Raw genomic sequence first — 15,930 nt, forward strand, 5'->3', positions numbered from 1 at the left:
TGGACCCTACAAACGAGCCTTGACAAGGTAAGTGAATGGGCAAAGACCTGGGGCATGACCTTTGGAATTGACAAATGCATGGTCACGGTGTTCCACGGAGACCTGCAAGATCTCTCTATGAGGATCTTTATTTTGGGTGGTGAGATGGTTGCAGTGGGTGAAATGTAGAAGTACCTTTGCATCGACGTAGACTCGACCTTTTCCATTGAACGTATCGTCAAAGAGCAAGCGGACAAGGGGAGGAAAAGTCTATTCGCATGTCAGCACCTACTAGCGAACCGAGCCATCCCTATATGGTCTCGACTGACTGTTTTTAAGGCGTGCGTGTATCCAGTGATTTGTTATGGTGCGGAAATTATGGGGGCCCACGACCAGCGTGTCCTTCACTCTCTACAACGCCTCGTCGCCATCGGGATGCGAATGTTACTCGGAAAGGGAGCAAGGTCAACCTCTGTAGGGACGACAACTCTCAATCACGAGTTTAACATACCACCTGTACCTACCTTTTGTGGGGGACAACGAGTATGGGCTTTTGACAAGTACTGCTCGGTTTCATCTACCTGGATAGGCTCCTCGGTAAACAAGAAGACTAAGAACCAACCATTCAAGAAGTGGACTTGGACGACAAGAACCGAGAATTGGATGAATAAGTATATCCCAGCGGCTGACTTTAGCTCAGTTCACTACCACGCATGGGACAAGTGGGATGAGAGGCATTCGTGCCTGGCGTTGGAGCCCTATAAGGAGGCGGGCTTTGAACAAACACGTGGATACCTGCTGCAGCTCAATAGGAGCACTATAGTGAATAGGAAGGAGGAGAGAATGCTGGCTCTCACGAGAGTAGGTGGATTCAAACTGGCTGATAGTTACATGCGCGGACACAACATTTGTATGCTGTGCTCCCAGTTAGAGGGTCGTTCGCTTTCGCATTTGCTGATGAACTGTTCGACGGTAGATGAAGCAAGGGGGCGTGTCACAAAGTGATGATATGGCTGCCCGAAACCCTAATTTTGTCCGAAACCCTAATTCTGCCAAAAACCCTAACCCTAAAAAGACCGCAGAAAATGCTGACGTGGCAGCAGCAGCGGCAACTTGCTTTTGGGCGATGCTTTTTATGCTACGCAATCGAAGAAAGAGAGGGAGAGCTTTTGTTTGCTTTATTCCCTCTCAAGCGAGAAAGAGAGAGAGATGGTGAAAAGCAGAAGGCTTTTGTTTTATTTTAAAAGCTTTTGATTTTCAGCTTTTGAAGCTTTTTGGGGCTCTGCTTTTGGCATCCTTTGTACTCTTTAAATAAGTGGGTAGGCCACTCACAACTTAGAGCATCTGGACGCAGAGTCTGAGTGTGAGCGCTTGTCCGCACTCTTGTACTTTGAACTCAAATTAATACAAAAACAAATACCGAAAGGGACGCCAGTCTTTGGGGCCAATATCTCTACGCACGGAACTCCGCCGCGCCAGTGTAAAACCATTGTGAACTGTGAACTGTTTTGAAGTGATTAGTTGGTGCTGTCGCGGTTGATTCTTGACTTGGAGTGTCCAAGTCTGTTACAGGGTGCTGGCTAAACCGATTCAACTCCACCTTCAACGCAATCGACCCTTCGTTGGACCCTGAAGAAAGGACCGTTATCCTCCTTGGTGGGGAGGCTCGCGGGAAGCGGATGCCCTTCTGGGTACGCCGTGATCCGCACTCGAGGGACGGAACCGCAGGGCACGTGCCTGTGGCGAAGTTCCTCGGTGAAGTTGTACCCCGGTATATGGTTGCTCTGCATAGGCGGATGGGGAGATAATGCTCCCCTTCCTATGCTGTTATTTTGAATCCGATCCCTTCCGGGGGAAATGACGTAATTCTCCCCAAGCGAAGCCAGATGAGCTACAAGAGCGTCCAAGCGCCATTCCCCCCCTGCGGGGACTTCACCTAAAAGGGGTTGGGAGGTGCAAACGGGAGACACCACCAACCTCAGCGGACGCCACATGTAAGCTGACGCCCTTCCAAGCGGGTATGGCATTTCCTAGGGGAAAACTGTCGGGTTTCAAAGGCAGTTTAGTGAGGTGAGCGATAAGTTACGTGGAGGAGGCAACTCCAAAGGGAAGACCGAAGCTGGTGAGTAAGTTCAGCATCTGGTCCCATGCCCACTTTTCCTGCTAGTAGTATCACCTAAGGGTGGGAGGTGAGTCCAGTTTGGAGAGGCCAAGTGAGAGATATGATGCCAGATTATGATGTCACTGACAGCAGTCAAGTTGCAGCTGTAAGATCGGATAGTATATAGCTTGGGACTCTGGAGTTGTGACGTTTTAGTTTGATTCGGTTTAGGATGTTGCAGATGGTAGGATGGGAAACTTCTTTGCAGGATCTAGCTTTCTAAACTTGATGGGGTCCCTGTCAGTTCTGAGGTTGAGAATATGCAATAACAGCAGTATTGTTTGCTCTTGGTTTTCTAACAGCAGTCATTTCTCATGATTTTGACAGGCTCTACAGTCTTAATTATTCCCCTTTTGATATATGTTCATCTCCACCAGGACTGGTATATTGCATGGATTACATTGAAAAAAATCTTGACTGGTTGAAGTCCAAACTGGAACCCTTGGAAAAAGGTGAGGTCCTGCTGGTAAACTTCTTGTTATTCTTGTGTAATCAATCAAGTTAACCTTTTTTCTACAGTATTGTTCCTTTCCCTCTTCATGGGATCTATTTAATTTGTGATTTATGTTTGATGTGCCATTGTAACTTGCATTGAGTTGTGGCCGCCATTAATCACTCTTATCTCCGGATGGCATAAGGCATCATCTTGAACCTTTGAAAAACGGTGGAAAGGTATTACAGTGTATTGCATTTTACACATTCTGGCTAGAGTTGACTGCGAAACATGGGAACATGTTTAATCTAGAATCACACTAGTGCATAAAATTATCAGCTCCTCGATGATGGTTCTCACAAATTGCAAAGCAGAAGAGAATGGATGATTCTATTTCTTGCTTGTAATAATGGTTTCTGCCATGCTGTAAATGCACTCTAAGGCCAAGCTTGAGACTCGTTTTCATCTGTTTTAATGGCTGAAAACCATGCTGATAGCAATTCTGCTGAAACATCCACACTATTGGGAATAGCAGTGCCGTAAGCAATCCCTTGGCAGCAAATAACCAGAGGCCTGCATAAAAAGAGACTATCCCCACAGAGGAGGAAAATCAGAAACATAAAATTAGTTCGAGAGGCAGGTAAAGGGGCAGTATACTGTGATAGGAGGGTCATTAGCTTATTAAAGCGAAACTCCTGAATCCATCATCACCCTTAACGCTATTAGGTTGCTCATGTTTAGCATGATTCCCTTCTATATTGGATACTGGATGGAGCTTAAGAACCGGTTTCTTTACATGTAAAGGAGGCCTCTAAACGTAAGTTTTCTGTTTCCATATTCACCACTGAAAACTGATTTTTGGATGTTGGATCTCTTTATGATCAAAGGCTCAAAAAATCTATGGCATAGAGAGACACATCTGTAAATGACATGTGGTGCTTTGTGTTGTCGCAGATCACTACATATTATTTGATTTTCCAGGGCAGGTTGAGCTCTTTACTTTACATTCCAATGCCAAAAATATCATTACAGAGATGACGACCAAATGGGATTACAGGGTAATCGTAATTTGGTGTTTGTTTTATACATCTTATTCATCCATAACAGACTTACTGTGGTTTGGTGCAGCTAGCTGCAGTGCATTTAGTGGATGCTCACCTTTGTTGTGACCCGGGAAAGTACCTGAGTGCTCTTCTGCTGTCTCTCTCAACGATGCTACATTTGGAGCTTCCTCATATCAATGTCTTATCAAAGATTGATGTCCTGGCGAGTTACGGCAAGTTAGGTAGGCTGCCTGAACGCATCATTTTTGTGGAGAATCCTAATTGGCCGGCTTTCAGTACGGCATTGTTTGAGAATTGTTCTATTTAGATTCAGAACCTCCCCAAAGGGAGTTCTTGACAAGTGGTTGCTACTGCACCAAGACACTAATGTCCAGCATTTAGCATGATGCAATGTACCAAAACTATGAACTCTTAGACAAACTCCAATTAGCAGATATATAAGATATAGGCCTAAATAGGTTGGTTATAACTTATAATACCAAGACCTTGTCATGTCCTTTTTTAGAGAGCACTTGCCAAAGAAAGTTTCATGCAGCTTCTCTCAACCTCCAATATAAAATTTTATGTTCCCTTTTCATTCCTCATTGCTCATCAAAGCTAGGTCCTAAGTTCGTGGTGCTAGTTACCTTCATTGCTGTGTCTGGTCTCCATGCAAATAACGTAAAAAGAATACACATGAAAGCCTTATTTAAGAGTGATCTAAAGTATGGACTTTTAAGTTTTTCCTCTTTTACTCAACATACGTTGCAGTCACCTCGAACAACCAATTTCAAGAGTCATGGAGCTCTAATAGAAGTTTTCTAGGCTGGTCTTTATTGACTTGTTATTGTGTGGACTTATTTTTTGGGCAAACTTTGGCCAACTCAACACTGATTTAAATATATGATTTGTTATGATTTTGCTAATTGCAGTTCGATTTTCTGAACCCTCAGTTTTGATTGCCTAAAGACTTGTGCCATTGAGTGTACAAAAGATTCTCTTTTTTCCAGCTTTTAATCTGGACTTTTACACCGATGTTCAAGACTTGACGTATCTACAATTTGACCTCAACAAAGATCCTTTCTCTGCCAAGTACAGGTTGGTGGGTTTGATGGCAGGTAGGTGTGGGTTGGAAGTCTATACGTGGTGCATGTGCTTGAAGTATGGCCATCTGCTTGAAACTTCCCAAAACTAGAACATTTTGCTGTCAAAGTTCCTTGTTTTCATTCCATTTCACCCTTCTCAATGTAGTTTTTGGAAAATCAGAAACTCCAGATTTTCACCTATCTGGTATCCATTTCCCCGTCATAACCATATCTTCAATGTGACCAGGAAGCTGACAAAGGACCTTTGTGAGCTAGTGGAGGATTTTGCACTGGTCAGTTTTACGACACTCAATATCCAGGTAAAACGTTAGCCCTTGTGAGCTACTAGTCAATCAAGTCATCCATTTCAACCTTTTTATTGCTAGCCAATTCCGAGCTTAAAAGAATCCACATTAAAGTAGTGTCAACCCCTTGAATCTTAGGACAAGGAAAGCGTGGCGAACATTGTGAAGCTGGTTGATAAATGTAATGGGTACGTCTTCTCGGGTATAGAAGGTGACATTAATGAGTTTATGAAGCTTGCTGCGAGGGATTTGGATTGGGATTACTACAGATATCCTCACTTGAAAGCATTAGCCTTTTGTATTTAAAGTAAGTGCATGTGCATTCCTTTGGGTGTATGTCTCGTAAAGATATACGCATGGCCACACATGTATGCTTGCAAGCATGCCTATGGCATGCAGTACGCACAGTATTGTGTATGTACGTACACACCCACATCATACATGCCGTACCTACTCATATGGATGCATGCATACATCACATGTACACCATTACCTAGGCACACGTTCATACACATATATCTACCTGCATATATACATGCATGCATGAATGCCATAGATCCACACATCACATCATTGCCTTGACAAGATATTCACGACTCTAGCAGTGCAAGAAGAATATATTGATGATAATGATAGCAATGAGGATGACAAGGGTAGTTATTTAGGCCCTTCTTTCAATGGTGAGAAAGGGTGAGGTGTGAGATGTCAGCTCCACGTTTTCTGGGTCACGAGAGAACCCCCTTTTTCGGAGGCATCACAAGTGCAGCATTCGAAGAGAAGCATATGAGCATGTGGGATGCCAGTGATGGTGGTTTCCCAGAGAGGAATGAGGTGGCATTTCTGTGGTCGACTCTTTGGGTTTGTCATGCTTATGCAAAGCTTCTTGTTGAAAATTGGTACACGGTGGAATCGTTGATGGTAGGTTAGATTTGGTTTTGACAGTGCTATATATTGCAAGGGAAATGGGCTATTGTAACTAAGGAGAGGATATTAATGGTCTGAGAGTTCAGAAAAACGAAATTGACTGCAATGATAATCTCAGTCCTTTTGTAAATGGCATTTCTTCTAGTGAACAGCATTCTGTCCATCTTAAATGTAAATGCCCTTTTACTGTCACAGAAATCTAAAGAATTTAAGGTTAATTGTATTCTTCGGTGCATTTTTTATCAGTTACCCAAATCTCCCTGCTTTCATGTAGCTTTACACATGGCACAATCATGGTACCTGTAATAGATACCAGTTGAGCCACCTTTACCACATTCACCAGAGCTATGCCCATCTCACTCCACCACTTTCCTTGCCCGATGTATGGTGGAAAGAGCCATCCAACGGGGCAGGAGCAGTGGACGGCAATGGTTTGTGAGAGGAGCACTTAGCTCATCAGTTGATTACATGATTTGGCTGATTGTGACATCCTATGAACATGTGATTACTTTAATCAGCATGGAGGCGCCCTCTTAGAGGAGCTTGCTAAGGTGGCTTTCTGCTCTCGTTTTGCGATTTGGGATATAAGCCGGTGAGATTGAGGGTTATATCAATGGGGTTTGAGGAGGAGCTTTATCCATTGCAAGAGTAGCATTTTTATTACATTATGACCTAGAACAGCTATGCTAAAGAGGATGTGGATTCAACTTTTGCATTCTTTTCCCAAGAATACACATAACTAACAGGATCAGTTCATATGTCTTACGAAGTATGGACTAGTGGAGAGACCACATTATATGGACTCCCACATTACAATAGTGTTAATACTTGAGTTAAAATAAATTAGTGGACAACTGGCCATTTTCCTTTTTCCTTCTCACTTACTATGCAAGTTCCCCTTGAAGTGATGGGCTAGCTATATGAAACTAGAACCTATGTAGCAATGCGCAAGCCTCCCACTCGGTGTATGAGATGTATGGCTTATTTTCAAGCATGTCACCCCACAACCTAGTCAACTGCTACGGTAGACCAAAATGTACAATTTAGCAATCGAGATCCCTATGAAAGTGCCCTTCTAGCAAATGTAAATATGTATCACCAGTGTCTAATACTAGAGCCCGTGCAACAATGCCCAAGTGCTTGGCATTTGACATAGTTGGTAGTAATACTTTGTCCTAATTGCCAGTCCTTTTGAGCAAGGAAAAGTATGCATTTGTTTGTATGACAAGAGGAGAACACTGTGATCTAACCTTGGAGGATAGGAGACTACACTTAGAGATTGGAAGATAATGCAAGGTTTTGAAAAAGGTCCAGTCATGCCTAGGGGCATCTGCAGGGATTGATGTAGTAAAATCATCACTGTTATTTTTCACAAAAAAACTACAAGTTGTCTAAATACTTTGTGTGTACAACCTATTCTTCTTTTTCACTTTGGTAAGATGCGACGATGGCTTTATAGTTTGCAACACCTTAGTTATGAATTGAGAGTCTGGTGAGGACTTTGAAACTTTGAGTAGATCTTGGTCAACCCATTATCTAGGTTGAAATTCTACCTTATCTAGTTAGAAAGGCTATTTGTTAAAGTAAAAAATATTGTGGAAGTGAGGTCACTAGATAGCCAATTCTAGCTTGGGTGTCTTTGAATCCAAGGTACTATAATGTTTGAAGAATCCTAACTTGACCCTTGTGGATGGTTGTCAAAGTGAAAGATCCTTGGCGGCAAAAAAATTTGTACTTCAGAAATTTTCTTGAATAAACCTTCATTTGTTGTAAATCTTTAGTTATTTTGTAGATTATGGAGCTTGAGGCTTCCAAGTTGTACTATTAAATAAGACGTTAGCAACATTGAGCAGTAGATTTGGAGATTTGAATCATTAACCCCTTTGTACATAGGACCTTGGCCGGGTGTAAATCTCAATTTTGTAAAGTAGATGGGAGATGCACTGAGGGTGAATTAGAAACCTTATCTTTGTGAGTCAAGTGCTACATCTTCTTCTTCTTTGTTATCTTGTTAGCTACACATGTAGATGTTAAAAACCTTGAAATAGATAACGTGCATCAGACTGTGACGATAATTGTGATTCTGCAAGGAGGTCAGAATTGGGATTAAAGTTGATAGGAGTGGCTTAGAGTTTGCAATGATCTAGGAAACACGAGAAGTGAAAAAGCAAGAATAAAGTAGACTTACAAAACCCCCTTGAATGATTTTTATTTTCATTTAGGAGTTAGATAAGTAGAAACATCTCTGATGGAAATTCTTATCACATTGGAGTTGACTTTGGGGTTAAAGTTAGTTGTCGCATGTTTTTGAGAGTCTGAAAGAGGAGAAAAATTCCCAAAAGGGAAGTGTAGAAATTATTTTTGAGCATTGATTGGATGTCTTGCTTTCTTGAAAAGATGTATGCATGCAGTATATTCAAAGAAGTTGAAAGTTGCCAAAATCTTCAAAGTCTGATAGTAATCACCATTATTGTTGAGTTGGGCGGCTTTTGGCCACAAGGAAATTTTTTGACCAAGTGACCATGTTTGTCCATGTTTACGTGTATGTCTCGCAAAATGTTTTTGTGAAAATATCATTCTTGATGTGTTTGAGAGCTTGTGAAGCAGAGCCAAAAGGGTGAAGTCTATTTGTTTACAAAGTAAAAATTTAAGGTAAAGGTCTCTATTGTCATATACAAGGAAAGATATAGTCATTTGACTAAGTCAGATTTGAAATTAGGACTAAAATCAACTATAATTATGTTATTGCATCAACATGAATAATCATGAATGTTGTCCAAAACATTAGAGAGACTCAATTTTTTGCATTCCTTGATTTCCTGTGTCTTTAAGGTTTGTCATAGAGCACAATCATTTAAAGAAAGTCACCCATTGAATCTCCTAGAGTTGAACAGATAGACAACTGAGGTGAGAAACCATGGAAATACAGTAGAAGGGTCACCAAACACGCTTAGAACATTCAAATTGAGCCAAAGTTACTGAGTGGGCTCTAGTCATAGGGGTGAATCCACAAGAAGTGGAAGAACTTTGATCAGAGACCAGAATCAGGTAGTATCTACAATAATCACGATTTCAGTCGTGTTGCAAAAGTAGGATTATGTTGAAAAATCGATAATTTGGAGAAAGCTTTGTAAACTTTACATGGTATACCTTATACATGTTTAATTTGGTAAATAACAATCAGAATAGCAACTTCACATAGAAAAGAGTGCTTTCAGAGCATTGTAGTGGCTTTTGTTGGACAAGTTGTTGTTTTAAGTAAAACTTGATCAAACACGACAACATTTGTGCTGTAAATTTTGTACAGAAGCAACCATTGATAATAGGAGTTGGTGAAGAGCCAGATTTGGAGCAAAATAAGAGCAGCGACCAAGAAAATCAGGGAACATGTCAGGTTTTGCATCCTGAAGCTGCTGTGAAAATTCATGTTTCTTAGGTCAGGGATATACTATAGATTGGGTGTTACACTAGCTAAAGACCAAGTTAGCAAGTTGTCTACCGGAGAGAGTGTCAACCAGCTAGACTTCAATACTTTTCCTCCTATCTAGGAAGAGATTGTGTTTGATACCTCGTCAAAAAGGTCTATTGGTATCATCATGGTTGAGAGAGTGCAAACTTTGAGTTTTAAGAACGAGATCAATGTAGTTGGACCATCCTTAAGAGGACTTAGTGTACCCGCCATCTATTCTTCAATACTAGTACGATAATGATCAAGGAGCTTGTATTTATTTATGTAGATACCATGGGTCGTTATAGTGTATAGGTAGAGGACAAACCAATAGAATTTCACAAAAGAGGGTGGGCCACTTATGATGGAGAGTGGTATTTGGACGGGGTTGCTTACCTTCTGGTTATTGAACCTACCATAGTCCATAGAATGGCAATAGTTGAAACATAAGCTTAAAGAGACACTGATGTAGAGATAACTCCATTGGCTGAGGATCCAAGGGCTAGAATCTTGATAGTTAACCAAACCGTGGTTAACACAAACAACAAGAATGTGGCCTTTATAACTTCATTAAATGGATAAATAGAAACATTTTACTTGTGCAAGAGCCCATATCCAACTGAATCAACAGTAGTGAATCATTTTTATGTATACTTGTATCAAGAAGAGTTTGATTGGAAACTGTTGATTGTTGACAAGTATGGATGCTCGTATAGTCAACAAACTAGGAGTAAATAGGTACACTTATGTGGGTGTGCCGATATCAAATAGTTTTAGTTGAGACCAGCTACAAATGCACCACCTAATGGATCAGGTGATGAGAATTTAAGATCCTCCTAGACGTATACATATGACATGTTTATTGGGATTGTGAGTATCAAAACCTATAGCGAGAAGAAACAGTCCGCTAGAAGCAATGCCTATGAGAGGTGGCTACCCGTACTAAGTCATCAATGCCACACTTTACAGAAAAAATCCCCAAGAGAATTCATGACAGGGTTCCAAAAATATTGCCAGAGGGGGTTCTTGCAAGGGTTCCACCATGAGCACATGCACCAGGAATGTATGATGATGATTTCTTGGGAGCTCTTGGAATGATAAGATATTTTCCGAACCGTGACCTATGAAACCATCACACGTAACAAAGTGTGTGGGTACTAAGTACAATGGATCTGGGGATCCCATGCACATGCTTCTTTGTTTTTAAAAGTATTGAAAGCTAAACAAGTGTTTAATTACTATATGCAATTTGAAAGTTTTGGATGAACCTTGGAAAACACAACCCTTACTTGATTCCAACTATTGCAAAAAGAAAATTAAAACATTGAAGATATTTTGATTGAATTTATTCAAGAAATTACTAAGTGTGATATTAAACATTACATTGTTGCCCCAGATATACGCCTGCAAGCAGAGAAAGAATGAGAAAGTGAAGGAGGCCGCTTTGAGGCTTAAGCACTATGCGGATAGGAGTGGTACTCTTCAAGGAAGGGTAAAGAAATGATCATCTCAAGAAAGACCTTCACTTGAAAAGTTGTGTAACCTTATACAAAGTTACAAAGGAGGCCATGTACCTCGTTGACAATTGCAAAATTTATGGAGGTGTCAAAAGCGATGGATACAACTTCAAATGATTCAAGATCAATTACAAGTGAAGCAAACATAGCAAGAAAAACGCCAGCACAACCCCGTCAGTGAACATAAAAAAATCAGATTATGGGTAATGAAGAGGTTAAACAAAGCTATGAGAGTGCCAAATGTGAGACTGCCTCAATTATGGAGATGTGTGACCCGTGGAGGAGATCACCTGACGTAGCAGTGTCCAATGCTTTCGCAACAACCATTAGCGCAACAAATGCCTAGACAACCAAAGTGGTGTGCTATATAGTAAAAATGGACAAATCACATGATAGAGAAATGTTATTATAATAGGGGGTATGCTAGGGAGAAATAGTACTAACCAAATCCAAGATATTCCACAAGGCACTTAGAGACTCAACCTGGAGCTAAAAGACACAGACCAGTGCTAGGACAACAATCACCACTGCTAGGTGACAACCAAGCAGCTGTGAGGTATGTTTATTCAAAGAAAAACATAGATGAAAGAACCTTAATTCCAATATCACAGTATTACAAAGAGAATAATTATGATATTTAGTCAAGCCTATGACCATAATCTAGTCAAGCCTATGACCATAATCTAGCTCAAAATGATACTTATGATCCTAGAACACAACTTCTACCATGAGTAAGCAAAATTCAAGAGTTAGTATGCTAACTCATTAATGAAGGGTTAATGGTAGATAAGGGAACACTGATGTTCATAGCCAACCAAGGAGAAGCAAAACCAAGGATGTAATCGCAAAGACTACATAGCCGCAACAACAACAACAACAACATATGTTAGGGCCATGCTAGAAATGTGGTGGAAGACCACCTAATTAAAGATTGTCATGTGAATACTGCAAGTAATCTATGCTTTCATTGCAATGATTGTGGTATTACACATATGATTGTCCATTTCCCAAAACATCCAGATGAAGGAGACAAGCCTATAGTAAAGTTTGTGGAGGTTTTACCCTCCTCACATGGTTTTGAAACAAAAGAAAAGGTTCCATTAAAAGTGGGTGCTAGAGCTGAAGCAAAAGAGAAGGTGATAGATAAGAACAATGACAAGGATGCCAATCAAACTATGGCCATGAAAACAGAGTATAGAAGAGTTTTGATCTTAAAAATAGAGCTTGTTTACATCAAGAGCTTGCAAGGACTCAAGAGAAATTACAACAACAAAGATATTTCTCCTCTAGTAGATCGTCTAGTGAAGAACAACTGAGCTTGCAAGGGCTCAAGAGCAATTACAATAGCAAAGAAATTCCTCCTCTAGTAGATCGTCTAGTGAAGAACTAGAGCTTGGAAATATTATAGGAAAAGGACACTAATTCTAGAGGTTCAATCTTAGTTGAAAAGACATTTGAGCTTTTAGAAGCAATTTTGAATAGTACAGACTACTTTCTCTACCAGATACTTCCACTTGTACCTGAAGTTGAAGGAAATTGGCATAATGAGTTATGGGATATAATACAAGCGGCTAAAGATGGAAGTACAACATTACAATTTGCACTTATCAAAGAATGTGCAAACACTTTAATAGAAACCCTAGAGATTTGGAAATGAGTGTGCAATGTTTAAGAGTTCAAGTGGAAGTGTCAATTAGAGACCTTAGTGTTAGTTTGGAAAGTGATGAAACATCCAAAGAGGAGGTAAAAAAGAAAGCAATTTTTTTTTTTCAAGCATTGAGCCAAAAAACAAAGAGGATATCTTTTATATTCAAATGAAAAAATTGGCCCTGAAATAGAGGTGGATGATGATGGGATGGATGGATCCACAAGTGAGCCTAAGAACTGTTAGGATTGATAAGTTCTAGGTGGATTAAGGTGGATGTGTAAGTGTGGAATTCATGGCATGATTAACTTGATGATTAAGGCAATAGAGATTAAGAAGAGCTTAGGATTAATACATTAGAGTGTAGGCCAAATGAAGTAGCATAACTTTGCATTGAAAATATCATGAAATGAGTACATGATAGGGCCAATATATAGGCCAATGATTAGGGTTTCATTGGGGATCCATTTGGTGACATCATGGATGAATTTAGGTGACTTTTGGAGGCTCATAAAGTGGGTGGAAGACTGAAATTCGAGTTTTACAAGTGGATGGCTAATTCATGAATTTCCCCTTTTGGTAGGAAGGCATCTTGACTCATTAATCATGGTCATGGTGGTTATAGTTCATGTGTCATGATCATAGGATGTCATGTGTCATACCTGGTAGGAATAGAGAGTGTGCCCATGGCTAGGGTTACCCTAACTCCCCCCCTTAAACCTAGTCATGGTAGTGTCTCTAAGCTATGTGATTCATCTAGGGTTGTGTGATTCATTGATACATATAGGAGGTTCAACATGATTCATCCCACTAGGTTCACAAGGTGGCCACTTATCATACCTAGGTTCAAATATAGAGTACATCTACACATTCAACAAAATGACACGATCTTGATAATGTAAAAGCTTCATGGTGATCTTCTTCCTATTCTTCTTGAGTAGTGGTCATGTGAACTTGTCCTTTAGCCTTGGCTTTGTAATAGGTTCTTTCCCTTAGTCTTGAATATTTTGCTTGATCCTTCTTGAAGCACCTAAACGATGGATGTCCTAGCTTGTGACATATGCTACAAGGATTGTTCATGTAGCAATCTTTGGTAGCATGGTTGGTCCTTCCACACTTCTTGCATTTTTTTCTGGTTCATGAAGCTATGAAGGATCCTCTTGATGTCTTTGGATACTTAAACTTCTTCTCATGCTCTTGGAGTGAGTTGATGATGTCTTCAATCTTTGGTACAGGCTCCTTCTCCTTCAGCACTGTGACAATTTGAGTGTACTCTTCATCAGACATTGCCTTAAGTAACACAACAACTTGATCTTAATTATCTAAAGGAGATTGGATGTATGGTAATTGGGTGCAAATGTTCTTTTAGTGGTTGACAAGAGACACTATGTCTTCATTAGATTCCATGGTTAGCCCATAGAGTTGCATCTTTAGAGATATGTTGGAGTGTCTGGCAACATCTTCTAAATGTCTCTCTAGATTGGTCCATGCATCATATGAAGAATCACAATTTTCCAAATAATGGACGTAATTATCCCCCACAGAGGTAAGGAGGATTCGTAGTACTTGTTCATCTTTGGTTTCAAAATGTGCCATGCTTTGCCTAGTTTTCACTCTCTCTCCTTGACCTAATGGTTTTACAACCGTCCAGAGTTGTTTCTTCATAAGGTAGCCTTTCATCTTGGTCCCAGGTATGAAAACCTTGTTTGTCAAACACAATGAGGGTATCCTTGCCCATGATGAGTTTTTGAGAGGTCTTACCAAGAGAGACTCTCTCTGTGGCAGTTTCTAGCCCAATACAAGGTTTAATGCTTACAAATTAACCTAACTTATTGAGACAATACAATATTTTTTTCCATGTGATGAATGAATGGTAGCACACAAAAATTTAGGCAGTTTAAGGATTATTTAAGACTCCCCCTTGAAAGTGTAATGGGTTCAAGTTTTAGTGTGAACAAAGGTTTTAGTGTGAACAAAGGTCAAGCTAGAGGTCCAACCCTTTTTCCAAAATTTTTTGAAGAAAAACGTAATTGAAATAAAAGCCTTCTATTTGGCCGAATCCTCCAAGGAATGTTGAACTTTGAAAAATGCTTGGATTGGAGTGAGATCTTGCAGGTTACCTTGGCTTGCTTCAGAGTTGTGAGAACAAATACACGCGCCAAAAACTAACCACGTAAGCAATTTGATATTAATTAAGAGCTTTGAAAATCATTTTTTGTTTGATTATTGCACAAAATACCCAGCTCCGTATGATGCTCCAATTGCTATCGGAATTTGGGGAGATGCTTCTCAGATGTAGGTGAGCCCCTCCACCCAATATGGCTTGCCAATTTTGAGCATGCAGATCGATTTGGGGAATTTTTTCAAATTTGGGATACAACAATAATTCGATGAATTTGGGTCCTTGGAGCTAGGCTCAAGAAACCTCTATGGCAAGCGTACTAGTCCAAGAAAAATGGGTTGTGGATTCAACACATTAAATCAATTTAGGGTGCTTGAGCAAGAGAAAAAGATGGGAAAGACTTTGTGGGTTCCTTCAATAGGCTAGGGTGACTCTTGCTCGATCCTTACACATTGATTTGGAGCAAAACAACCGATTGCAGTAGATGGGTCAATCTTGGGTCTCATTAATGGCAGCCCATTCGACTCTCCACCAAAACTCCAAAAATGGCTTATTCTAGAAGTGACTACAGCAATGCTAGTGGAAACTTCAAGGATTTTTCAATATCTCAAGAGTCAATCTGCACCTGTGTATTTCCAAGATAACACTGATCAAGAGAGATAAGCTAGTGAAAAAAAAAACTAGATGCAAATGCAAGGGGAAATTTTAATTCAATCAAGCATGGTCATAAGATGAGGGACCATGATGATCTAGCATAGAGTGATGATGCTATAATTACTAGACCTATCAAATTGCTTCAATATCACTTGATAGGTTCTATGTGGATTAAGGTGGATATGTAAGGGTGTCATTCGTAGCATGACTAACTTGATGATTAAGAAAATAGAGATTAAGGAGAGGTTAGGCTTAATGTACTAGAGTGTAGGCAAGATGAAGACATTGCATTGAAAGTCTCATGCAATGAGTACATGATGGGGCAAATATATAGGCCGATGATTAGGGTTTCATTGGGGGTCCATTTGGTGACATCATGGATGATTTTAGGTGACTTTTGGAGGCTAATTAAGTGGGTAGAAGGCTGAGATTCTAGTTCTACAAGTGGATGGATAATTCATGCATTTCCCCTTTTGGTAGGAAGGCATCTTGACTCATTTATCATGGTCATGGTGGTCATAGTTCATGTGTCATGATCATAGGATGTCGTGTTATACATGGTAGGAATTGAGGTTATGCCCATGGCTAGGGTTACCTTAACAAGGATAAGTTCT

The 15,930-nt window shown here is 40.2% G+C and overlaps 1 protein-coding gene across 1 annotated transcript in view; it reads left to right on the top strand.

Annotated features, from left to right (window-relative positions):
- LOC147455254 (GPN-loop GTPase QQT1-like) overlaps positions 1-6,148 on the top strand; it is a 37,464-nt gene extending 31,316 nt beyond the window's left edge. Inside the window, exons 3-9 of the mRNA XM_086514073.1 lie at positions 2,518-2,592; positions 3,528-3,631; positions 3,702-3,858; positions 4,627-4,714; positions 4,949-5,021; positions 5,145-5,275; positions 5,601-6,148. Of these exons, the coding sequence (XP_086370199.1) occupies positions 2,518-2,592; positions 3,528-3,631; positions 3,702-3,858; positions 4,627-4,714; positions 4,949-5,021; positions 5,145-5,275; positions 5,601-5,700 (728 nt within the window). The 3' untranslated portion in view covers positions 5,701-6,148. The remainder of the gene's footprint in view (positions 1-2,517; positions 2,593-3,527; positions 3,632-3,701; positions 3,859-4,626; positions 4,715-4,948; positions 5,022-5,144; positions 5,276-5,600) is intronic.
- The last annotated feature ends 9,782 nt before the right edge of the window (positions 6,149-15,930 follow it).

This window comes from Adiantum capillus-veneris, chromosome 6, assembly GCF_014529385.1.
Source record: "Adiantum capillus-veneris isolate H3 chromosome 6, ASM1452938v2, whole genome shotgun sequence".
Lineage (NCBI taxonomy): Eukaryota > Viridiplantae > Streptophyta > Polypodiopsida > Polypodiales > Pteridaceae > Adiantum > Adiantum capillus-veneris.